The 25,597-nt window shown below is 37.4% G+C and overlaps 2 protein-coding genes across 4 annotated transcripts in view; one reads left to right on the top strand and one right to left on the bottom strand.

Annotated features, from left to right (window-relative positions):
* Nucleotides 1-12,085: 12,085 nt before the first annotated feature.
* LOC106877133 (uncharacterized) overlaps nt 12,086-25,597 on the top strand; it is a 50,916-nt gene continuing 37,404 nt past the window's right edge. Inside the window, exon 1 of one of the 3 annotated variants that reach the window (XM_014925937.3) lies at nt 12,086-12,748. The gene's annotated coding sequence lies outside the window, so the exon portion shown is untranslated. Of the gene's footprint in view, nt 12,933-25,597 lie in introns of all 3 variants that reach the window. The other 2 variants (XM_014925938.3, XM_014925936.3) reach the window with 2 other exon arrangements.
* LOC149134057 (uncharacterized) lies at nt 17,792-25,082 on the bottom strand. Its single transcript, XM_089358181.1, has 2 exons — nt 24,426-25,082; nt 17,792-17,986 (listed from the first exon to the last, which is right to left on the bottom strand). The coding sequence occupies exons 1-2, from the start codon at nt 25,080-25,082 to the stop codon at nt 17,792-17,794; spliced, it is 852 nt and encodes a 283-aa protein (XP_089214307.1).

The following is a 25,597-nucleotide window of genomic DNA, read 5'->3' as shown; positions in this document are numbered from 1 at the left end:
AATTATTTCTTAAGACAGTTTCAAATGTACAACAGAATTATTTTGGTGATTTAAGCATTGTGATTTTTAATCTTATGGTGAATAAAATGTTGAATGTATGCAAAATGTGTTTCCATTTGATTATTTATACATTCCTTTTGTTAATTGATAAAGATTGGTGTGTGTGTGTGTGTAAGGAGGACAATTTACTAAGGGCAACTGGTTGGAGCAAAGCCTCTGCCAGACCAAGGGTGGTGTGGTGGTGGAACAGTGATGTTGACAGGGCCATAAGAGAAGAGACAGGTTTGAAAAAAATGGAAAAGAGAGGGTAGCAAAGAATCATATCAGAAAGCTAAAAGGGAAGCTAGACATCAGGTTTATTTAGCTACAGTAGAAGTGAAGAAAAGGTGTCCCCAGGGTCGGATTTACAAGGAGTCGAAGGGGGCAATTACCATAGGCTCCTGATAGATATTGGGCACCCCTGCTATGAAGAATATGCAGCACTCAATAAAGGGAGGCCTCACTTCCCAGCAATCTTGCATGCAGAGGCTCTCTTTCAATAAACAAACATATCTTTAAAAATGTAATAGATCCTCTTTTTTTTTGACACCAATTCATTCAATTAAAAAACAGTTTGCCACCCACTCCTAAAGCAGCTACAATTCCCTTGGAAATTAATTGTAGCTGCTTTTGGGACAATGACAGACAAAAGGAAAACAACAACACTCCTAAAAATGTATGTATGTATCTGTGTGTGTGTGTGTATGTATGTGAAAGAGAGTATGAATATATAGAGAGATTGATAGAGAGAAGTTATTGTCTCTACTTCAAATTCTTTTCAATGCATGACTGAGCAGTGACCTTGGATAGACTGTTTGCAATTAAAGATGCACAAGCACAAATATATTTATGAATTTGTTTTGCAAGTTTCCTAATGTGAAACCATGTGTTGAAACAAGTATTGTTGTATTCTGGGATGGTCATTTTTTTTTCTTACCAAATAAACACATGCACTATATATTCATTCTTCACTTGTTTATTATTGTTCTTATTTTATCTCCTGTCTATTACCTGGAAATCTTTTGTCACACATCTGTAACCTCTTCAGCAGCTCTTCCATCCATGTGTATCCACCTGTTCTGTTTAGTCATTTTATAATTAGAACTAAATCCAAAATTTAAATTTGGTTACATATTCCTTACTTACTTCTTTCATAAAATAAGATCAAAGTTTTTAATGCCTCACTGAAATAAGGAAGTTTAGAAGTAGCAATATATGTGTGCGCGTGTTTTTGTTTGTGTGTGTGTGTGTGTGTATGTTTGTGCATGTCTTTAATTGCATGTGGTCAATCCAAGATCATTTTCCAGTTATGTGTTGAAAGAAAGAATTTGAACTAGAGACAATAAATAACTTCTTTGTATAAATCTCTTTATCTCTATATTTAAATACATTCATACTCTCTGTCTGTCTCTCTTTCTCTCACACACACTTACAGATAAATGCATGCATGCATACATACAGAATCAGTTACATTTCTCTTGGGAATTGTAACTGATTTTGGTACTGGGTAACAAACTGTTTTTTAATTGAATAAATTGGTGTTGCTAACGTGGAGAAATCTAAGATTATTTATCAAAAAAGAGAATCCATTACATAAGATATGTTTGTATATTGAAAGAGAGCATCTTCATGCAAGTTTCCTGGGAGGTGGGACCACCCTGTATTGAGTGCGCTATACCCTTCATAACAGGGGCTCTGGTTACCAAGGGGACCTGGGGCAATTTCCCCCTTCGCTCCTATAAATCAGGTCCTGAACACAATAACACTGCTCACCCCACCCACATGAGTATATCATCATATATATATATACAACTTTATATAAATATTTATATATATATATATACACACTTAAATGCATACATATGTATGTGCATATATCTTTTACTTGTCTCAGTCATTTTGACTGCAACCATGATGGGGCACCACCTCGAAGGGTTTTAGTTGAACAAATCGACCCCCAGGACTTGTTTTTTTTTTATGCCTAGTACTTATTTTATCAGTCTCTTGGGAATGTAAGCACACCAACACCAGGTGTCAAGCAGAGAATGGGGGACAAAGACAGATATAAAGACACACATATGCATATGATGAGCTTCTTTCAGTTTCCCTTCACAAGGCTTTAGTCAACCTGAGGCTATAGTAGAAGACATTTGCCATGCAGTGGGACTGAATGCAGAATCATGTGGTTGGGAAGTTTGCTTCTTACCACAGCCATGCCTGTGCCTATATATGTATAAATATATATATATATATATATATATATATATAGCATCATCATCATTGTTTGACATCTGTCTTCCATGCTGGTGTGGGTGGGATAGTTTGACAGGAGCCAGCCAGGCAGAAGCCTGCACCAAACTTCTATGAATGTTTTAGCAGGATTTTTACAGCTGAATGCCCTTCCAAATTGAGTAACTCCGAGAGCTCTAGCTGATATTATATTCAAGAGTTCTAGTTAAGTACCACTCCTGTTTAGAGTAGCTGAGTTTTGCTGCTAAGAGAGACATGGTTGATATGGCCCTACTGGAGCATTCTCCCAAGCTCTCCATTAATGGCATTTGCCATTTGATGTATGTGGATGCTAAATAGTTGTTGGAAGAGATCATTGATATAAGAAACCATGGAGAATACCACAGTTGAATGAGAGTGGGGCAGAAAGAATTCCCTCAACATGTGCTATGATAGAGCAGTCAGATAACAAGCTATTGATCCAAGACATGAGCAGAGTTTGTAGATATGAAGTTTTGATTAGAGATTTGCTTGCTATTCATGGCTTTGCTGATGTCTAGAATAACACTGCTTTTACCAAACTTCTCTAAAAAGAGAGCTCACTGGTGAGTGACATAAGAGAGTAGGTCAGCAGCAGTTCTGGTTTTGCAGAAAAGAGAGAGAGAGAGAGATCCAAATTGCTAGAGAATGTCTGCTGATGGCTATCTCCACTACCTTAGTGATGTTAGAGATGTTAATAGTTGCCTTCCTTTGAAACTGCACACATTGGAGTGTGCCTCTAAATGTTGGAGAATATCCCTGCTGTGAGTGAGATATTAAAGAGTTTGGAGGGTGTAGGAACACGTTCTGGGGCACATTGTTTAAGTGTAATGGAAGGGGCCTTGTCAGAGCTGGTGGCCTTATTTGTTTGAAGCAGCTGGAGGTGTTTCCACAAGTGGGTACATGTAAGTGGGATAGAGAGCCTAGCGGTGCTATGTGGTCAAGAAGCTTTTAGGAAAATGTATATCTTTTAATGAAATTTCATATAAATACCTTTCAAATGGCATAGATTACGATCATAAAGAAATTCGTGGGGAAAATTTTTCTGAGGAGGTGGGGAGAGGACTTTTGAAGAGAAAGAAATTCATAAATTATTTTTTTACAAAACGACATCTACAATTGCTTCTAAGCGGCATGGAATTCTAGGTTTGAAAAAAAATTTTTAGATTCATTTATTTTTCATTTGAGAAATAGAAAAAGGTTTTAAAAAAGATCCCTACAGTGGAGATGTGCTAAAAACAACAGCTAAATGACGATTAACATTTTTTTCCATAGTGAAACCATATTCAACACCGTATTTATGAATTTGTTTCTCTCACCATGATACATGGGATCATTTTAAAAATCTTTTTCTATTACTCAAACGAAAAATAAATGAATCTAAAAAATTGTTTTCAAACCTAGAGTTCCATGCTGCTTAGAAGTAATTGTAGATCTCGTTTTGTAATTTGCAGGCAGTTTCTTTGTTTAGTAAGAAGCTGTGTAACTGTGGTGAACCCACATTCAGCCATATAGGAAGTTGGAAAAGCAATGAAGAAAGCAGTGTCAGTCCTCAAAGCTACAACAGTGTCGTATGCACCTGAATCTCTGTTAAATCACTTGTGATTCTGTTTCAGATAAGTCATGTTGTCTTTTGTTGAGGGTTCTCCCTAACGGGTTTACCTACTGTTGAAATTTTTGACTTATTGTTGTACTGTTTGCCTTGTTTTGTTTTCTCCCCCATTTATGGGTGAAAATAGTGCAAATACTATGGAAGTAGTGTAGGCACCCGAGCAGGCTCAAGCCGGGAGCTACACTACTGTAGCAAGCCATGGAAGTGGTACAGCCACTGTTAACCTGCTGGAAGTTGAGGAGGTAATGATGGATATGGAAGTACTGAAGAAGAGCAGTAAATTAATACAGCAGGAGAGGTCAAGGCTGAAGTTGACCCTATCCTGAAGATGTCACTGATATGAAAAATAGAAAAATGGTGGTATACAGAATGCTATCTGTTAAAAGTACAAAAAATCAAGATGGTGAGTGAGGAGGCCATAGAAGAATGCCTAAAAGAAATTGAGAAGGACATAAAGAGACAAGTTACTTGAAGCATTTGACGAAATAGAAGGGGATATAGCATCATACAACGTGGAAGACAATTGGAGATTTCTGCGGGACAACCTGTTGAGAGCCACCGACCAGATCTGTGGCTGGTGTAAAGTCCCCTCTCGACCCAGAGTAACGTGGTGGTGGAACAAGGAGGTAGACGGGGCTATTAGACAAAAGAAACAAGCTTGGACGGACTGGAAGAACAGTGGTAGCAGGGAATTGTACCAATCTGCCAGAAGGGAGGCTAGGCGACAGGTTTATTTAGCCAGAGGGGAAGCAGATAAGAAAAGATTTGCCAATGTTCTGCGCCGTGAGGACCAAAGACTCGAGGTATTTCGTGTTGCAAGACAGTGTAGGAGAGAGAATAGTGATGTCGTAGGAGAGAAATGTGTTCGCATGGATGATGGTACGCTTGCACTAAATGAGGCTGCAAAGAAAGAGGTCTGGAGATGCCACTACAATAGATTGCTTAATAAAGAGAATGAATGGGAGAAAGAGAGCCTGCCGTATGTCGACCCAACAAAGGGACCAGCTATCCGAGTTGACAGTACCAGGGTAGATAAAGCAATTAAGAGTATGAAGACCGGGAAAGCCCCCGGCCCATCAGGAATCACTGCAGAGATGCTCAAAATATCTGGCAGTGTTGGCTACAGCCTAGTCACCCGTATTACGAACCAGGTGATACACGAAGGAGTCATACCCAATGACTGGTGTAGCAGCACCATAGTCAACTGCTATAGAGGTAAAGGTGACGCTTTAGATACAAATAATTACAGAGGCATCAAGCTGTTAGATCAGGTTATGAAAGTTACGGAGAGCGAATCAATTTAGATGAGATGCAGTTTGGGTTCGTGCCAGGTAAAAGCACCACTGATGCCATATTTCTAGTGAGACAGCTGCAGGAGAAATACCTAGCCAAGGATAAACCTCTGTACCTGGCCTTCGTTGACATGGAGAAAGCCTTTGACAGGGTCCCCCGATCCCTTATCTGGTGGTCAATGAGGAAACTTGGGATAGAAGAATGGTTAGTGAGAGCTGTGCGAGCCATGTACAGAGATGCTGCCAGTAAGGTGAGGGTTGGAAATGAGTACAGGAATGAATTCCGGGTAGAGGTAGGGGTCCACTAAGGTTCCGTCCTCAGCCTCCTCCTATTTATCATAGTCCTCCAGGCGATCACAGAGGAATTCAAGACAGGTTGCCCTTGGGAGCTCCTCTATGCTGATGACCTTGCACTAATTGCGGAGTCACTATCAGAACTAGAGGAGAAGTTTCAGGTGTAGAAGCAAGGACTAGAATCGAAGGGCCTTAGAGTCAACCTAGCAAAAACCAAAATCCTAATAAGTAGGAAGGTAGATAAAACACAAACACCTTCAGGTAGATGGCCCTGCTCAGTATGTAGAAAAGGAGTAGGTAGTAAGATGTACCCAGTGCAAGCTATGGACACATAAGAGGTGCAGCAATATCAAAGGCAGATTAACTACGAAGTTAGTTTTTGTATGTGGCAGATGTTCAGGTGCAATAAACACTGTAAACAAACAGGAAACAACTTCTATCTCATTCCAGGGAGAAAAACTAGAGGTAGTCGATAGCTTCCGCTATCTGGGTGACCAAGTTAGTAGTGGGGGTGGGTGCGCTGAAAGTGTAGCTGCTAGAATAAGAATAGCCTGGGCAAAGTTTAGAGAGCTCTTACCTCTACTGGCGACAAAGGGACTCTCACTCAGAGTAAAAGGCAAACTGTATGACGCATGTGTACGAACAGCCATGCTACATGGCAGTGAAACATGGGCTGTGACTGCTGAGGACATGCGTAAGCTCGCAAGGAATGAAGCCAGTATGCTCCGCTGGATGTGTAATGTCAGTGTGCATACCCATCAGAGTGTAAGTATCTTGAGAGAAAAGCTGAACATAAGAAGCATCAGTTGTGGTGTGCAAGAGAGACGATTGCGCTGGTATGGACATGTGGTGATAATGGATGAGGATAGTTGCGTGAAAAAGTGCCACACCCTAACAGTTGAGGGAACCCGTTGAAGAGGTAGGCCCAAGAAGACCTGGGCTGAGGTGGTGAGGCAAGACCCTCGAACATTGGGCCTCACCGAGGCGATGACTACTGACTGAGACCTTTGGAAATGTGCTGTGCATGAGAAGACCAGGCAAGCCAAGTGAGATCGTTGCCAGTGCCCCTGGACTGGCTCTTGTGTGGGTGGCACATGGGATGCACCATTTTGAGTGTGGCCGTTGCCAGTACCGCCTGACTGGCCCTCGTGCGGGTGACAACGTAAAAGCACCCACTACACTCTCTGAGTGGTTGGCGTTAGGAAGGGCATCCAGCTGTAGAAACTCTGCCAAATTAGATTGGAGCCTGGTGTTGCCATCCAGTTTCACCAGTCCTCAGTCAATCGTCCAACCCATGCTAGCATGGAAAGCGGACGTTAAACGATGATGATGATGATGATGATAATGATAAAATTCTTCTGTAGAGGAAGATGATTCGGCACAGTGGAAGTGCAATTTGCCTCAATAGCGGAGGCAAAAAGCACTCCACGATGCTACTGAGAAGTGAGGAATGGGTACTCTTGCCAACCTATGTTGCATTTTCAATAAAGAATGGGGAGAAAAGTACTTCTTTGGGGAAACAAACTACCAGAAAGCTAGTTGCCTGATAAGCAATGGAAGTGTTGCTGTTATGAAAGAGTACAATATTTGTCGTCACTACGAAGCAAAACACCTCTCAGCACATTCTAAATATTCTAGAAAATTGCGGTCTGAGAAATTTAGATCTATGAAAGGAATTTCTTTACAAAAAAGTTTGTTGAAAATGAATCTATCACTCATGAATAAGTTGGCAGAGTGAGGAAAACCATTTACTGATGGAAACGTTATAAAAGAGTGCATGATGGAAACAGTAAATGACTTGTGTCCTGAAAAAGCTAACATGTTTGGTTGTATCAGCCTTTCAGCAAATTCAGTTGTGTGGACAATAGAAGAACTTGGAGAGAATATACAGTTACAGATACATGAGAAAGCTAAGAAATTTTGTGGTATTCTCTTGCAATGGATGAGTCTACTGATCTCTCCAGTATGTCACAACTTCTTGTGTTCATTCATGGTGTTAATTGCAACTTTGAGATTATAGAATAAATGACATTCGTTTGCGGTATACATGGAACAACTGGAGAGGATATTTTCATGGTTATCAAAGTTGTCATTTTTAGTTGATGTCCCTTCTCATATGAATGAATTGAATTTAAAACTGCAAGGAAAGAATAACTTTGTCTGTGATCTCTACAGAATTATTACAGCTTTTCGGGGAAAGCTATCATTGTTTGAAGCACAACTTAAAGGAGGAAACTTCTCTCATTTTCAGTGTTTTCAAGAGTTTTTCACAGAAAATGTGGAATATGTTAACCTCGAGTTTCAGAAAATTTATTCAGGTCTTAAATAAGCATTTTTCTCGAAGATTTTCAGAACTTGACATAATTGAGAATGAAATTCTTTTGTTTGAGAATCCCTTTGGCTGTTATCTTCATAACATGCTAATTGAATTACAACTAGAGCTTATTGATATGCAAGCTAATACCTTGTTGAAAGAGAAGCACAGAGAAGGAAAACTCATTGAATTTTATCGCTGCTTGCCTGCTGATGAGTTTTCAAAATTGAAAAAATTTTCCTCAGGTATGGCATCAGTTTTTGGAACAACTTATGTTTGTGAGCAAACTTTTTCAAAAGTGAAGTGTGTTAAGTTAATACATCGAAAAAGGCTCACTGATGAACATTTGAAAGCAATTCTTATGGTTGGCTGCAGCAATCATAAAGCAAATGTTGATATTTTGGACGCAAAACGCCAGTTTCACAAATCTCATTAACTTTTGTGCTGCTTACTTTTTATGCAATTCAGCTATGTGCACATGTAGTGACGTCATCTTGAGTCTTCAGCATGCATGCACTAGGTTGGAATCTTCTGGAAGGCCTGCTGGAAGTTCTCTCATGCACATGCGTGGAAAACTGGCGGGAAAAAAGTTCTCTTGCTGAACCTTGCAGACGTGTTTTTTTTAGCAGTTCGCCTACGCTCCTGTCCCAGATGCTTGGAATTTGACCAGCTCTGATTCTTACTGGAGTACCTGTGAAGTTGTCTTTGCTGCTTTTATACCAGACCTGTCTTCTGAATGTTCCAAGTTGTATTATTGACTTTATAAGAATGGTTAACTCCAGATTTGCTGCTTTTACACCAGACATGGTTACTGATTGTCCCGAGCTGTACATTTTGTATATACCAGAATAAAAGAGTGTTTTATGTTCGGATGCTTTCTTGTTCTGATAATTTTTTTCTTTTTTGGTAATTCGTATTTAGAAAGTGCATCTTCGGTTTGGCTATTGTTTCTAGCTTGTTGGACTTTCCAGTTGGAGTGTACTTAAAAAATGAAGATTTTGAAAAGCCCCAAAACACGTTTTCAAAATTTTCATTTTCCCCCTCTCCACCCCTCTGGCAAAGAAAAAAAGGGGTGGGGGAAATTAAAATTTTGAAAACGCAATTTGCCGTTTAGCTGCTATTTCTAGCATGTCGAGTTTTCTGTTTAGATACTATTCATTATTATTTTTTTTTGAAAAATTGAAATTTTAGAAAATTTTTTTTTCAGAATTATAATCTCTGTATTTTTCTACGTATTTCATAAAAAAAAATTCTAAAAAAAGTTTTAAAAATGGGGGTGGGGGTGTTTAAAATTTTGAAATGCCAATTTCTTTTTTGTTGCAGATTCAGAATCTCCATAGTCAAAAAAGAGGGTTTCTGTAGCAAGGAAAAAAAAAAAAAAAAGAAAACGAAAGGGTCCATGTCCTTTACATCTGTCCACGAGTGTACGCTACACATGAATTATTAAACATTAATGTTTGTTTCTTATAAAATGGTGTATATTTAATTTACATTTAATTATTATTTACGTTTATTTAAGGCAAGCACAAGTAAAATGCAAATTCTTTTCACTTGAATGTTTTTGTCTATATTTCATTTCGATTTGCATTTGTTCATCAATTTGCTACAATCTCTTTAAAGTAAACAAAATCAGAAATTTAAAATGGGGGTGGGTGGGGGTGATATGAAAATTTTCTTTTTTTGTATATTCGTAATCTCCGACATCTAAAACATTGGAATCTGAAAAAAATTGGATCTTTTCCTTTTCACGGGCAGCTCAATTAATTAATTTCCTTCAACTAAACACTTTGAAACTTCATATACTGGTAGAATGTGTCATATAAAACATCTTTTACTCTTAGCGTTGTTGAGAAAAGTTTCTATTCACGAAGTTATTTTGTGTTAAAGTTGTCGTATTTCGATAATTTCAGCCAATCAATGATGACGTGCATTCAGCTGAATAAAATTACTGCTGTTGTTTGTCAACAATAACTATCGGCGGTGTATATTTCGTTTGTCACTGTTATTTATGACATCGTTCGTGCGTTTGTACTGGTTTTAGCTTTAGGGTTAGGGGGTTAGGGTTTTAGGGTTACGGAAAAAAGTGAAAAATGAAGAAATTAGAGGGAAGAGGGTAGGGGGTGGGCAAAAAATTTCAAAATTCTGAATTTTGGCAATTTTCTGGAATCTCCGTATCCGAAAAGCTGTTTTTTTAAAAAAAAAAAAAAAAAAAAAAAATTAAAACAGAAACAATAATTTGTGAGAAAATGGGGGGACAGGAGGAAGTCTTTCTGAAAATAGTAGCTGAAAAACAGGAAAAAAACCCTAAAAGCAGTAGAAATGCACGAATGATTATGGCAGTATCATGAAGTAGGGGTGCTTTAGATACACTTGTTTATTCATACGAACGTAACTGAGATGAAATATGTCATAAATAACAGTGACAAATGAAAAATACACTGCCAGAAGTTGTTGACAAACAACAGCAGTAACTTTATTAAGCTCAATAGATGTCATTGATTGGTTGAAATTACCCAAATACAACAACTTTAACACGAAATAACTTCGAAAATACAAACTTTTCCTAACAATGCTAAGAGTAAAAGATGTTCCATATGATACATTCTACCAGTATCCGAAGTTTGAAAGTGTTTAGTTAAAAAAATTAATTTATTGATCTGCCGATCAAAAGGAGAAGATCCAAAAAATTTTTCAAGGAGAGGTGCGATTCTGCATTTGCTCCAAATGCCCACCTGAGTATATTCACCCCCCCCCCACACCAAATGAAATACAAAGTTCCAGTGCTCACGTTGGGAAACACTGTTCTAAACATTACATTTGTTAATAGTGTACTTTGATATATCCCAGCAACAGTTGATAGAAAAAAAGTAAGACTATTTTCAGAATCAGCGCTAAAATTTGCATAATATACACTTAAAAAATTAGGATAAACAAAACTTTTGCAAAATCTTGTAATATAGTGTTATTGACAGAAAGTCCACAGGAAAAGTAAAATCGGTATGTTATCCCCTATAATAGTCGGCATTGCTTTGTTTTGAATCTCAGAGTTGTCAAAGAACTGCCATTATTTTCATTTTCCGTTGTCTTGTCAACTGTAAACACTCTTGTGTACGTGTGTGCATGCTTGTTTTGTTTGACCTGTCGAAGTGGAAGAGGGAGCTAGTGGGTGAACGTCTGTGTGAGTGTGTGTGTTAATGTGCATGTATGTGTGTGGGTGTTCTGTATTTATGTATATGTTGAAAGATCGTCACAAAGGGCAGTCTAAGATCTTTTCTGTTTGATTGCCAGTGTCAGTTTTCTGATCAAATTGATTTCCTATTCAGTGTAATAATACATTTTCGTAGGCTAAATGACGTGAAAGTAATTTTTGCCAATCATAAGCCACAGACATATTCATGGCTATTTTGATAGTAAGAAGCTGATCATAAGAACTCTTTTTGCCTGTTGCCATAGTAAGTCTTTGAAAAGTCTTTTATCGGATCTTTCTGATTTGACAGGCAACACTTGTTTTCTTAACGAAACACTTTCAAACTTGGGATACTGGTAGAATGTGTCATCTTTTTCTCTTAGCTTTCTTAACAAAAATTTATATATTGCAAGTTATTTCATGTTAAAGTTGTCGAATTTCTGTAATTCCAACCAATCACTGACGTCTATTCAGCTGAATACAGTTACTGCTCTTTTTATAAACAATAATTTTTGCCGGTGTCAAGAGTGTTATTCCCAGTTTAATTATATCATTATTCCCTAGTAAGGGTTTAGGGTTAGGGTTTGGGTTTTAGAGTTAGGGTTAGGGTTGGGGTTATGGTTATGAGTTATAGGGGGTTAGGGTTAGGGTTATGAGTGAGGTTATGGCAAAAATAATTATAACCCTAACCGTAATCCTAAAACTAACCCTAACTCTAAAACCCGAACCTTAACCCTAAAACCCTAAAGCTAAAACCAGTACAAAGGCACGAATGATGTCATAAATAAGAGTAACACGGATAGTTGTTGTTGACAAACAACGGCACTAATTTTATTCAAGGGAAAAGATCCCATGACACCGTTGTTTACATTCTACGGCAGTAATTGTTTTCACCTCAATAGACGTCAGTGATTGGTTGAAATTACCGAAATACGACAATTTTTTACATGAAATAACTTCGAATACAAAATTTTTTATCTGTTCTATAACACAAAATATACAAGTATACGAAGTTTGAAAGTATTCCGGTACCAAAAACACTACATAAAACATAAATGAAAAGTGTTGCCCGTCAAATCAGAACGATCCCTTTTATCTGCGAAGAAGCACCTGTTGACAAACTTGACGCTGTCTTCTGTTATTATGGCAGCAAGCTCCAGTAACTTTGCTTCTATTATGGTTTCTTTTTGTCACCGAGCATTGAGGTGGTTGTGAGGTGTGCTAAAAACAACAGTTAAATAAGATTTTTTGGATAAATTTTCAAAATTAACATAAAGATTGATTTACATGTAAGAAAATTACCGGAGACATAATACGTGTTGTTTACAAATATTGACAACACGTGCTATTTTCAGGATATTGACAAAATGTGCTGTCATGCACAAAATGACAGCTTCCAGATCCTGTTTCTTGACTGGGTGAAAATGATCAACTTTTAAACCTCTATAACTTTTTAAAAACATTTTTCTGGAAAAAATTAAATAACTCCAGCAATTCAGTTTGGGCAAGTGTATTATTGTGTTAGATTTTAAAATTTTCGATAAACTTTAATTTTTGAAGCCGCTGGCAACCAAACCGAAAGGATCCATATTACAACCTTTCTTTAACTGAAATTACACCTTTTCGAGTAAAAAAATATGACAAAATATGAATTTCTTTCTTAAATAAATGGCAAAATAAACAGTGAGTTACCTCCCTTCAACAGGGAAATCTTCCTTCTTCAACGCCCGAGGAAATTATTGGTGAGAATTTCTTTCATTTATTACTTAATCTTTCGTTTGCAATTTCAGTTTATTATTTAAATCCTTTTCTTAGCGTGAGATCCCCCACCACCAAAAATTGGAGAAATGACAGTAAAAAAGAAAAGAAAAAAAAAAAGATAGCCGAAACTGTATTCGGTGCGGATAGGACAAATTAGTAAGCGGGGTAAAATGAGTAATTTCTGATTTCTTGTTTATATTTCATTACCTGTTTAAAATCATTACATTGCAAATATTGCATCATCATTTTGTATTGTGGCATCAATTTTATGAGCAAAAATTGGTCAGCATAGATGTTGAAGCTGACGGAGTCCGAAACATAGTCAAGTGACACTTAGGGGTTGGGTAGAATTAGTAACCGGAGCAAAAACTTCTGATTTCTCGTTTTATTTTTTCTCTACCTGTTTAAAATCGTTACATTGCAAGGTTAAGCAACTTACTTTTTACACAGAATAAACACTAGCGGTCGCTGCCAGAAAGTGAACAAATGTGTTCTTTTTATCCGTGGAATTACGCCATATAAATTCATGCAAATATGAAACAAACAATTCGTCCGATGTCCCGTTTTCGGCATAAGGAGGCATAACTAGGCATGGATCAACAAAATTTTGTTGATGTATAATCTCTTGTGCGTGTATGCACCATCATTCAGGATACGATGTTATTATATGCTCGCCAGCCATCACTGACTATGTGAGTCCCAAGTAAAATCCATCTTTGTATCAGCGCAGTTAAAGTTTGTTCAGTACGGTCAGGTACTTCGACCAAAAAACACTTTTTAGAGACTCTCTCTATGCCACCGAATACCCAATGGCCAGGGCGCCACTTACCTCGGTGATACTTAGGATGACAGAACTTGCTTCCGTCAATTTCTACAACTAATGGCTGTCCATTAGCATCCAAACCGCCGATTTCTATGGGATTCTTTTGGAGCCAAACATCTCGTATTTCCCGATAGAAATTATACCAACCCACGACTGTAGTTCGACTACTGACGGAAGACTCATGCATAATACCGTCTTGAGACATACCCCCTGCCCAACAATAAACAATTAAAATGATATTAAAATGAAAAAATATGACTTCTCTCAAAAAATGAACCGCAATGAACAGATATGGGTAATTGTTAAGTATGGTTAGGGTTAGGGTTAGGCATAATTCCACGGATAAAAGGAACACATTCGTTCACTTTCTGGCGGTGATCGCCAGTGTTTATGCTGTGTAAAAAGTAATTTGCTTCTTTTACTACTTATCTCCCCCTGAATTTTTATTTACTTATTTTAATATCACACTACTGAACAATTACCCATTGCAAGTAGTGCATCATCGTTTATGATTAAAAATTGTGTAGCATAGTTGTTGTTGCTGAATTTGAGAGAGTCCGAAACATAATTCCTTTTTTGTTTTTGTTTTTGCAAGAAATGTTTCCTCAACTTTGACTCGATTATAATTGAGGTTGCTAAGAAAATATCTGGATAATTTTTGGTGCTTAACAATCAATGCTTTTTTCTCTGTTGAATTCCAAGTCGATTTTTTTCTTACAATAATGTCTAATTTGATAATTTTCAAGTTTCGAAAAAAAGATGTCTAAAATGGGGTAAAATGAGTAATGACTAATTTCAATCATTTTTTGTCATTGATTGCATGGTGTGTGTTGTTGTTTTTTATTCTTATAGGACAAATGCTGAATGTTCGTAACTGCAAGTTACACAGCTCACTTTTCGAGAACTACACTGTACTGTTCCTAGTTTTTATGGCTGTCAGCTTGTTCGTCTCTCCTCTCAATATTTCCATGTGGTTGCACGAGTTTTCCTTTGAGAGTTCTATATACATATCAGGACATCAAATCAGCAACTCAATGCAACTATCATATTATTCCTCCTTGAAACGTTTTGGTTTTTTACATCCTGCTGCAATTCTTGCGCTTCACCTCAGTTGAGGACTTGATGCAATTTTCATGTTCAATCTTCGACGGCTAGCACTGTTAATAATAGGCTGCTCCACTATGACTTCGGCATTGGTGTCATGCCTAGTCCTGGGGACTTGATATGGTTGCACCATCAGTATCAGACAACCTTGCAGACTCAGCGTGAACCATTGTGCCAGGTGTTGTGCTCAATTCTGGTTCTGGTTCCTGTGTGTTCAGTGGGACCAGTTACTCAACTGCCACTGACTGCAGGGGCGATCCTCCTTCTTAATCCATGCAGTATTCTTTCTGGTATGTATCACATATTTTGCCTTGGATGCAACTTTGTTGAACATGATTTTGTGTATCACATTCTCACCTATTTCAAAGAATGGGTTTACAGCAACCTTCAGTGGTCTTTCATTAACTTTTCAGCTGGTGATAATTTACAAACACCCAAGGTACTCTGATGGTTGAACAGAATTTTGTTCAAGTAGTTGCAGAAATTCCCTGTCTTTGAATCAAAATGCTTCAGTGCAGCTTTAACAATTTGTACGGCTCTTTCAGCAGTGCCTTATAGATGCCGGATCGTAAGTAGGTGTCTTGATCTTTCTGCAACCCATTGATGACAACATATTCTTTAATGCAAGAAATTCAGGCCCGTTGCCTGATTCTAAAGCTGTGGGCACTCCAAAATGAGCAAAGACCTCCAGCAGCTTGCTTTTTACTGCCTCAGTCGAGTGATTAGGACACAAGAATGCCTCGATCCATGTTGAATAGGCATCTACAATTACAAGTATCTTACCAATGTTTGGAACATATGTTCAGTCCATATGCACATGTTACCAAGGCCCAGAAATAGGCCATGAAACATTTGCCTTTATTACATTTGGCCTAACTCTCTGGCAACTATTGTAAGACTTGACAAACTTCTCCACTGAATAAGCCAACCCAAGCCACCAAACATAATCATGCCATTTTAATTGTTTGTTGAATGCCTATGTGTGTGTTGTGTATTTTAGCTAATACTGTGGCTCTATAAGGCGCTGGAATAAACGGATGGTTTTTCTTTCTTTTATTTTGTTACATAATGCATTTGCACTTAATTGTTTTCGGATGCCTTCCATCATTATGGGATCAATGTCCTGCCACACACTGTTACATTTGTCTAAAAGTAAAACAAAGAAAATTAAATCACCATCGTTATTCTCATATCTCAATCGAGATAGGCATCAATGTGCAGAATATTTTTACCCAGAACATGCTTAACAATGAAATCATATTGTAATAAGATCAAACTCCACCTGGCTATTTTTTGTGAGGCATGTTAAGATACATCTAAATCCTTCGTGAACAGGGTTTTTAAAGGCTGGTAATCTGTTTCCAGATAAAACAGCTTTCCTAGAAGGAAATGCTGCAGGCTATCCACGCACCACACTACTGCATAAACCCTTCTCTCTATGTTTGACCAATTTTGTTGTGCCTGGCTAAAGGTGTGGCTTATGAATGCTACTGGGTGTCCTTCCTGGGATAACACTCCAGCTACTGCAATCAAGGATGCATCTACAGTGAGAGTGCTCATCTTCTCCATTGAGTACGGTTGCAAGACTGGAGACTCCAAAAGACGAGTGATAAGCATATGGAAGGCCTTATCTTGCTCTTTACTCCACTTAAATTCTGTAGATGTAGCTGATAAGAGTGGTTCTACTTTTTCAGCATATACCAAGATAAATCTTCTATAGTAATTCGTCAGACCCAATATTTTGTCAATATCTTCCTTCTATTTTGGTACTTGAATGTCCTTTAGTGTTGGTACCAATTCCTGAGATGGAGAAATACCCTCTTCAGATATTTTCAATCCCAGAAAAGTCAAATTTTTTTCTTCTGGAGAATGACTTTTCTTTGTTAATGCGTTGGTTAGCCCTACAGCTACCGCATTTTCTCTGCTCATCAGTTTTGCTTCACTACTAGCATAGATGAAGATATCATCTTGGTATACCCTTACTGTTTCAAACCCTTTTAGTAGAGCTTCCATGCAGTTCTGAAATATGCCACTCGAATTCTTAAGCAAATATGCCTTGCTTCCTCTGCTGAAGGTATTTGCCAATATGCATGCTTTAAATTGAGAGTGGAGAAAAATTTTGCCCCTGACATACTGGAGAAAATGGTGTTGATTGATGGTGTAGGAAAAGAATAAGTGTCAGTATGTGCATTTAAATGAGTCTTGTAATCGACACACATACAAAGAGATCCATCTTTTTTTCTCAGCCATACCACAGGTGAGGCACACCTGACTCCAGAGTAATCCAATGGTGTGATGATATCCATCATTTCCAACCTCTTCAATTCATCTTTATGTTCTTTTTCCAAATGTACTGGAATGTCTCTCTCTGAACTCATCCTGCTAAATCTTGCATCAGAGCAGTTAACTCAGGCCACAAAACCTTTAATCTCTGGGAACACATCCATGTTCAAATTCAAACAGAACAAACTGTCTTTAATGATATTTTTTCCAATCAGCCCAAAAGAGTATGGGCTGTCTGTCACAATAAATTTTCTTGACTCGCTGGTGTTGAGATTAAATATCACTTGGATAGATCCAATAACCTTTATATCTGAACCATCAAAAGTGATTAATCTATTGTGGCGTGATTTGATTGGGATACTTAACTGTGAAGCAAATGATAATGGGACTATCGAACAAGCTTTCCCTGTATCCACTTTCATATCTATGCTTCTGTTATTTATAAAGCACTTGCAAAAACCCATGTTATCTGCACTCTCATTGTTGTTCATGTTTAGCAACAAACTGTCGATAGATCCAGTCTCACCAGGAGATGCATTTATGTTGTCCACATGGTGATTGTTTCTAGACTGGCAAAATCTTGCAAAATACCCCAATTCGTCACACTTCTTACAATTTTTCCCATATGCTGGGCATGCACGAGCCTTCTGTGTACACCCACAATTTCAACTATGTTGTGACTGCTACTGGGAGTATTCTTGTTGACATTAAAGTTTGTTTTTGTTTATCGACTACCTGCAAACAGTGTTTCCAATTCTATGGTGGTTGCGAGAGCAGCTTTTTCAATGTACTTCATTTTGGAATGACACCATAACTAATCCAAAATTTTAAACTTTATTATGGCTTCAACTCCACAGGTAGAAAGAAATGTTGGCTTCTTTTTGACATCTTCGTCATCGCATTCAATTTTTGCTTTGAACTGTATCAGCCAGGCATTAGCTTCTTCTAAGTTGTTCAAGTTTAAATGTTTTCCAGTTGTCATCCTTGTTGCCATGTGTTGTGTTACACTCTTATAGGACAAATATTGAATGTTCATAACACCAAGTTACGCAGTTCACTTTTCGAGAACCATGCTGTAATATCCCTAATAACATTCTCCTGTGTGTAGCAGTAACACTCCTTTTTATGGCTGCTAGCTCGTTCATCTCTCCTCTCATGATTTCCACATAGTTGCATGAGACTCCCTTTGAGAGTTCTATATACATATCAGGATACCAAATCAGCAACCCAATGCAACTATCACAGTGTGTAAATGTATCATGAAGAGAGACACTCCACTGGATTGTGAAGAAGCTATAGAGAATATTTTGTTTAGTTTTTTTTACTTGGTTGAGTTTCATTAATTTCATGTGTGCCTTTTTCCCTGACCCTCTTTCATTTGACCTAGATATTTTAAACTTTTTTTTTTTGCATTTCTAATCTTACTGATGTCTTGGAATGGATATTGTTGTGTATGAGTCTGTTACCAAATGTGATTCTGGAGAAATGAAGCAGCAAATTTACCTTATCTTGGCTTATTCATTTTGCCCCAGCCAAATTTGTCTTTTATATACTCAAAGAGAATGGGAATAATTTTCAGAAGTAGTGATCAGATCAGGTTATAATGTTTTTAATGTGTTTAGAGAAGGTCATTTGCTTGGCTGATATCGATTTTGTAAGGTAGTGAACATTTGTAAAAAATATATTTTGTGTCTAAGTTAAAATTGCAGTAATAACTACTTTGTTATAAAAGTATAAACTACATTACTTTCATTTCTGCTGAATGCTAAAATAGGATTTAACTCTTATTTATCTATTCTTCACAGACATTTCTATCCCCACAAAAAATGAGAAACAAAAAGAACTGGGTCCTCATTTCTACATATAGACAGATTTTTATGGTTATTGTGTTTATTGGGTGAAGGTGTAACACATACACATCGAAATCCATAAAAATAAGTCAAAAAGGGCTAGGGTGCATGTGCTACACTTCCATTTAAAGAATTATTCACAACTTCCTAAGTTTATATGTGGCCTTCACTAACGTGGGAAGCACACCTCATCAAAATAATAGAAACACCTAACATCATAGCATGATAATTTTGAAATATCTATAAAACCGTCAAAAGCTTGTTTATTTTTGTATTTTTTGATTTATGAATAGTGTTACTTAATATGTTTTGTTAAAATTGCTGTTTCTTTTTAGACATCATCAGAAAAAGGTAATTAAAATTCATTAAAATGACACATCTATCAGACTTTCAAAGAGGTCAAATTGTTGGTGCTTGTATGGCAGGTGCTAGCATGACAAAAGCAGCTGAAATGTTTGGTGTATCATGAAGTACTGTCTCGAAAGTAATGACAGCCTTTGAGAAAGAGGGAAAAACCTCCTTGTCAAAACAAAACTCCCAAAGAAAACCAAAACTTTCAGATAGGGACCGCTGGACTCTTATATGAATTGTTAGAAAGGATCACAGAAGTACAGCTTGCAAAATTATTGCAGAGCTTAATGACCACCTCAAGAATCCAGTTTCTACAAAAAACTTTTTGCCAGAAGCTGCACAAAGCCGGATTTCACGGGAGGGCTGCAATCAGAAAACCACTACTTTCAAAAACAAACCTTGTAAAGCATTTAGAGTGGAGTAAAAACCTTCAGAATTGGTCCCTAAAGCTATTGAAGAATGTTATTTTCTTGGACGAGTCATCCTTTACCTTATTTCCGACCACTGGCTGGGTATACGTGTGGAGACAGCCAAAAGACTGCCTTCTTCCAACTGTTAAACATGGAGGAGGATCTGTGATGATCTGGGAGGCTATATCTTGGAAATCCACCGGTCCAATGGTTTCTCTTCATGGCAGAATTAATAGTCAAGACGATTTAAGCATTTTATTTAATCAAATTCATCCTATGGCTGTGGAACTGTATCCGGAGGGAAAGGCAATCTTTCAGGATCATAATGCACCAATTCACACAGCTTAAGTTGTTACTGAATAGCACGAGAAACATTCTAGTGAAGTCGAGCATCTTATCTGGCCACCACAGTCCCCAGATCTCAATATTATTGAACATTTATTGTACATTTTAGAAAAACAAGTAAGGAGTTGATATCCTCCACCATTATCACTACAAGAACTGGAGACTGTTTTAGCTGAAGAATGGACAAAAATTCTCATGGAAACAGTTCAAACTTTGTACAAGTCCATACCTTGTAGAATTCAAGCTGTAATTACTGACAAAGGTGGTCCTACCCCATATTAAAATAAATTTGTTTGAAATTTTAAGTTGTTTCCATTATTTTCTCCAATCCTTATATATATATATATATATATATATATATATATATATATATTACCCGGTTTTTCTTTCATTAATGTACTTATGTATTAATTTTCCCCTAACAGGTTCAATTTAAGTTATTTTAGTCAACTCCTTTAATATTGTTATATCTATTAAATAGCATTTAGCCTCTAACCTCTGACCCCTGTAGCATGGACCATACCATTAAACCCATCACATAGCATACCACCTTCACTATTTCCTTCAGTATAATAGAAACACGATGTAAACCGCAGCCTACGGATATATCTCCTGAGAGTGACTTTATTTAATTACCACAGGATGGAATACCATGGATTATAATAACACCTTAAAATGGAGTTCTTACTTTTCCTTACCATGTCTATTACATTACATTACATTATTATTTTTTATTCTTACCTATTTTACTCTATCTTATCTTATTTTACCCTACTCTATTATTCTAACTGAATTTCCCACATGTTAGTTTGCTAACATTTGTACTCTCTCAAGAAGCCTTGAGGCTCAACAATTACCCAATCTCTGTCCAATGTCTGTTTGTCCCTGTACATCACTGATGTGATGAAGATAAATTGGATGATTCTGAAGCCTCATGGTAGAAACGGCCGTGATTTGTATTTGTACACTCATCTATTAGTATTCATTCATATCTCTCTCTCTCTACATACATATCTGTTTACGTATTTATGAGCTCATCTCATTTGTTTACTTGTACCACTTAAACACATGTTTGTTATCATTTAATAAATGGATATAATGGAATGTTTACTGACTAATGTTCGTCGATTTCATATCTTCTCCATTTTCTTATTTACCCCCACCCATACCTAGTATTCAATTGCAGTATTATCATGGAGTAGTAAGCACTTGGTTAAAAATACATAGGTACACATCCAGTAGTATATTGGATACTTAATATCCCTTAGATGGTATATTAACCTCTAACTCATAGACATATATATATATATATATATATATATATATGTAAATATATAAAAACAAAAAGATAAAAAGAGCAAAGGTAAGGTTGAAGAATTTTATGAATAGAGTCTTACAGCTGTTTCTGGGAAGATCCAGTACTTCCCTTCATCGGAGACAGAAAAAATAAAGTAATCTATTATTATATCCATAGGCGGATATTTTTAGTATGAAGTGGTAAAGAGTGTGATGTGCTGAAAAAAGAGAGAACAGTACTTGAAGTGTAGTTTCATTCCAGTGGTAAATATCCGTGTAGAAATCCGTGCAAAGTAATCCTTGTGTGAATAATCCGGAAATTTATGTTGGAACGAAAGTTGATATAGCATAGATAGCAGAGGTATATATATTCCATATTGCGATGGATTTTTGCTTGTTTACTTAAAGAATGTCCAAGTCAAGTGAAAAGTGAGCGGTAATTAGGTCAAGTCAAGAAGACAGAATGTGAAAGGGGATTGAGAAGATATAGAGGCGGAGGATGGTAGCGATATATTTATGGTCAGTTGGTCTTAACAGGGTAGAGGGGATGAGCATATAGAGTGAAGGAGGAATAGGGGGATGAGGTTAAAAGGTCTAGTGAGTAGGAAGGAATGCGTGTGTGTAGTATATAGGTGGTGGGGGTATGAGTGATAAACCAAGGACAGAGATAAAGGAAAGGGATGGGTGGGAAAGGTAGTTAGTAGTATCATATTTTAGGATGCCACCAAGCCTATTTATAGACGGTGGAAAGGGATTGAAAGAGGTGACATAGTCTGTTTGTGTAGGTGGTGTTCTTGTGAAATTGAGAATATGAGAAATAGATTTGGTGGTATATGTGTGGTGAGATGATCGAAAGGAAATAATCCTATTCAAAAGATGGTGAAAGATGGATGTTTTTGCCAGGTTGAATAGGTTGCCTGTGGGGGGTTGTGTTATTATGTTGCTTGATCATTTGTGCAATTTTGCTTGTAGTAGAACCTGAATGTGTGGAAAGAGCGGTGGTTGCAGTTGCTAAACGCTTCGTTATATCGATTAAGTAGAGTGGGAGAATTGTATTTTAAAATATGGAACGCCTCCGTTAGGCAAAGCTTGCAATTGGAGCGCTGGCCCTGGTATGGAGTTCCAGAGTCCAAGATGGACCATTTTAAGGTGTATTGGGTATTTTTGTTTTTGAGGTGATGAATATGATTGGCTAATGTTGTAGATTTACTGTGTTTGTCGTATCTAAAAGAGTGCATGTGGGATGCGTAGCGATGTTTAAAGTTTATAGTTTCACCAATGTATGTGGCAGTAGAGTTATGTAATAGATTTTTGACGGTGCATTTATATATTACATTGTATCTTACGCAATGTGTTTGAAGCGGACAGATAGTCCTGGAGCAACAGTTTGGAGGTGATGTACAGAAATTAGATAGAAAAAAATTAATTAAGGTACTCAAAAACCTGGATGTTTGTACATTTACAGATTTTTATTAATGTCACATATTAAATGAAGTGCTTTTCACCTAGTCATGTAGGTTTTTCAAATTGTTTTGAGAAAACTTTCTAGCAGGCCTCTTTATATAGTTTTATTGAGTGTGTAGGGGTGGAGAGAGATATATATAGGATAGTAAGAGAGGGTGAGGAAAAGTGAGAGAGAGAGTGTGTGTGTGAGTGTGTGTTTTTTTGTGTTGGTGTGTGTGTCTGTGTGTGTGCGTGTGTGTGTCGATGGGAAAGAGAAAAGAAGAAAATTGGGTTCACAGCTGGTTAGTTCTTTTCAATAAGTTTATTTTTAGCCTTTTAAAGGAATGGCAAAAGCAGGTGTGATCGTTTTGAAGTTGCTTTTCAAAGAGAATCTTTGGTGTCATTGTCTAGTAAGAGAGTGTGGGTGCGTTTTTGTGTGTGTGTGTGTGTGTATGCGTGTGTGTCTGTGTGCGTGTGAGTGTGCCTGTGTATTTGAAAGGTGTGTCAGTGGGAAGGGGAGGGAAGAAGAAGATTCTGTTTACAGTTTACAGTTGGCCAGTTCCTGCTGTGACAAATTCTTGGTATTCTTTGGTATCATTGTCCAGTGGTAGAGAGAGTGCATGTGTGTGTGTGCGTGCGTGCGTGTGTGTCTGAAAGGGGTGTAAAATGGAAGGAATGAATTGTGATGATATCTATACAGCTGGTTAGTTCAAATTAAGTTAAGAAATATGAGAACCTAGGTAACTGGGTTCAATTCTTGTTGGTACAAAAATGTCCCACTATCTGGGTTTCTTGCCGTTTTTTTAGGGGGCTGTTGTTCCAAAGTTGAAGATCCTAGATGGGTTGTGATCTGCATGTTTCAGCGATTCAGTTTTGGTGAGAATTTTGCTATGAAGTATTTCTCCATATTTTTCCTGAAGGAGGTATCATTCCTTGAGCATTTGTAGAAGGGAAAGATCTTAAATTTTCCTTCCCCACATGTTCCTAGGTGCTCACTCAGTGGAATTTTCCGTAGTTCCTCCTGTCGGACATGTTGTCAGTGAATTCTGGCTCGTTGACATAAGGAATTTCCAGTTTCACCTATATAATTCTCCTTGCATGTGGGGCAGGTTATGCAGTATATTACATTCTGCGTCTTGCAGTTCATGTCTGCATTTACATTGAATGTGTGACCACTCTTAAATTTTATCTGTTTGTTCCCCTCTATATATTTGTAGCTGGGGTTGCTGCAGGTTCCACATCTACCATCTCCACACTCTTTTACATAGAATTCGGTTTTATTCTCTGCTGAGAATTTTGCTCTTGTGAGGTGTTTTTTTAAGTTTTTTTCTTGGCGTTTACTGTTTTTTATGCGATGTTTGTTTAGTAGGTTTTTCATTTTGGGGCTTTGTTGGATTATTGGTAGGTTTGAGTGTATAATGTGAAACATGTTGGTGATTGTAGGGTTGTGTGTGTTAATGAAAGGGATGATGTTTTCTTTGTTTTTCTTTTTTGGTGTTCTGAGTTGTGTAATGTCTAGTTTTGTTGCTCTTTCGATTCCGTTTTCTATTAAGGTGAGTGGGTATTTTTGTTCTAGTAGGAAGTTTTTAAGTTCCTCTAGTTTTGTGTGGCGTGTCTGTGAGTCGGTCACTATGCTGCATATGCGTCTTGCCATACTATATGGAATGTTTCTCTTTATGTGGGATGGGTGGCAGGAGTAGAAATTTAAATATTGGTGTGTGTCGGTTTTTTTGTAGTGGATGTCTGTTGTAACGATGGAGTTGTGTCTCTTGATGTTGATGTCTAGGAAGGGGAGTTCGTTGTAGTTGGTATCTATTGTGAAGTGGATAGATGGGTGTAGTGTGTTGAGGATGTTGTGGAATGTTCGTAGATCTTCTTCTGATCTGTTCCAAAAGATGAAACAGTCATCGAGGTAGCGTTTACACTTTTTCTTGACGTCTTCTCTGAAGTTGTGTTCGAAGGTGTTCCCTATTTCATCGTATAGCTTGTTCTCAAGGAAACCCATCACTAGGTTGGCATATAAAGGTGCGAATTTCGTACCCATCGCCGTGCCCTTTATCTGTTGGTATGGTTTGTTGTTAAATGAGAATGTGTTCTCTTCAAGTATTAATTGGGTGGCTTTGGTGATAAAGTCTGTTTTGAAACGTTTATCTATGAGTTCCCTATATTTCTCTACCCAGTATTTTATCGCTTCCAGACCAAGGGTGTGTGGTATGTTTGTGTATAAGTTCGTGACATCGAAGCTTGCAAGTATGGTGTTTTCTGGAATCGTATTTGGAATGTGTGTGAGGAAGTCTATGTCATCCCTTATGTAGCTTGGTATCAGTGGGCATAAAGGTTTGAGGAGTATATCTATGAAGTGACTTAGTTGCTGTGTTGGTGCTTGAGGCCCTGCAACTATGGGTCTCATTGTAAGGTTTGCTGGTCTTTGTATTCTTATATAGTGGTTCCTCTGTTCATTTATGGCTCCCTATATTTCCGAGCTTTTATGGATTTTGGGTAATCCATAAAAATTGCTTTCTTTGGTTCTTGAGTTGCATAAACAGTCTTTCTCCTTGTCTGTAAAGGAATCTTGGTATTCATTGATCAATGTTCCATTTTTTTATTATTGTTGCTTTCTCTGGTTGTGTTGATTCCTCTTTGTAGTATGTCTGGTTATTAAGTATCTCCAGTATCTTTTCTTTGTAGTAATCTGTATCCACAATTACTATTGCTCCACCTTTGTCAGCTTCTTTTAAAATGATCGACTTGTCATTTTTTAGTGTTTGTAAGGCTTGTTTTTCTCCTCTGCAGAGGTTCTGTTTGCATTTATGTGTGTTGAGAGGGAATTTGGAGATTGTCTCTATGTATGTGTCTAGGTGTTTGTCACATCCCTTGTGGGGGGTGAAATGGGAATTTTTTTCTTATGATTGAGTTATCTTCTGT

The sequence above is a fragment of the Octopus bimaculoides genome, chromosome 9 (assembly GCF_046866305.1).
Source record: "Octopus bimaculoides isolate indiv1 chromosome 9, ASM4686630v1, whole genome shotgun sequence".
Lineage (NCBI taxonomy): Eukaryota > Metazoa > Mollusca > Cephalopoda > Octopoda > Octopodidae > Octopus > Octopus bimaculoides.
The sequence above is the reverse complement of the archived record's forward strand: the minus strand, read 5'-3'. Positions and strand labels throughout refer to the sequence as shown.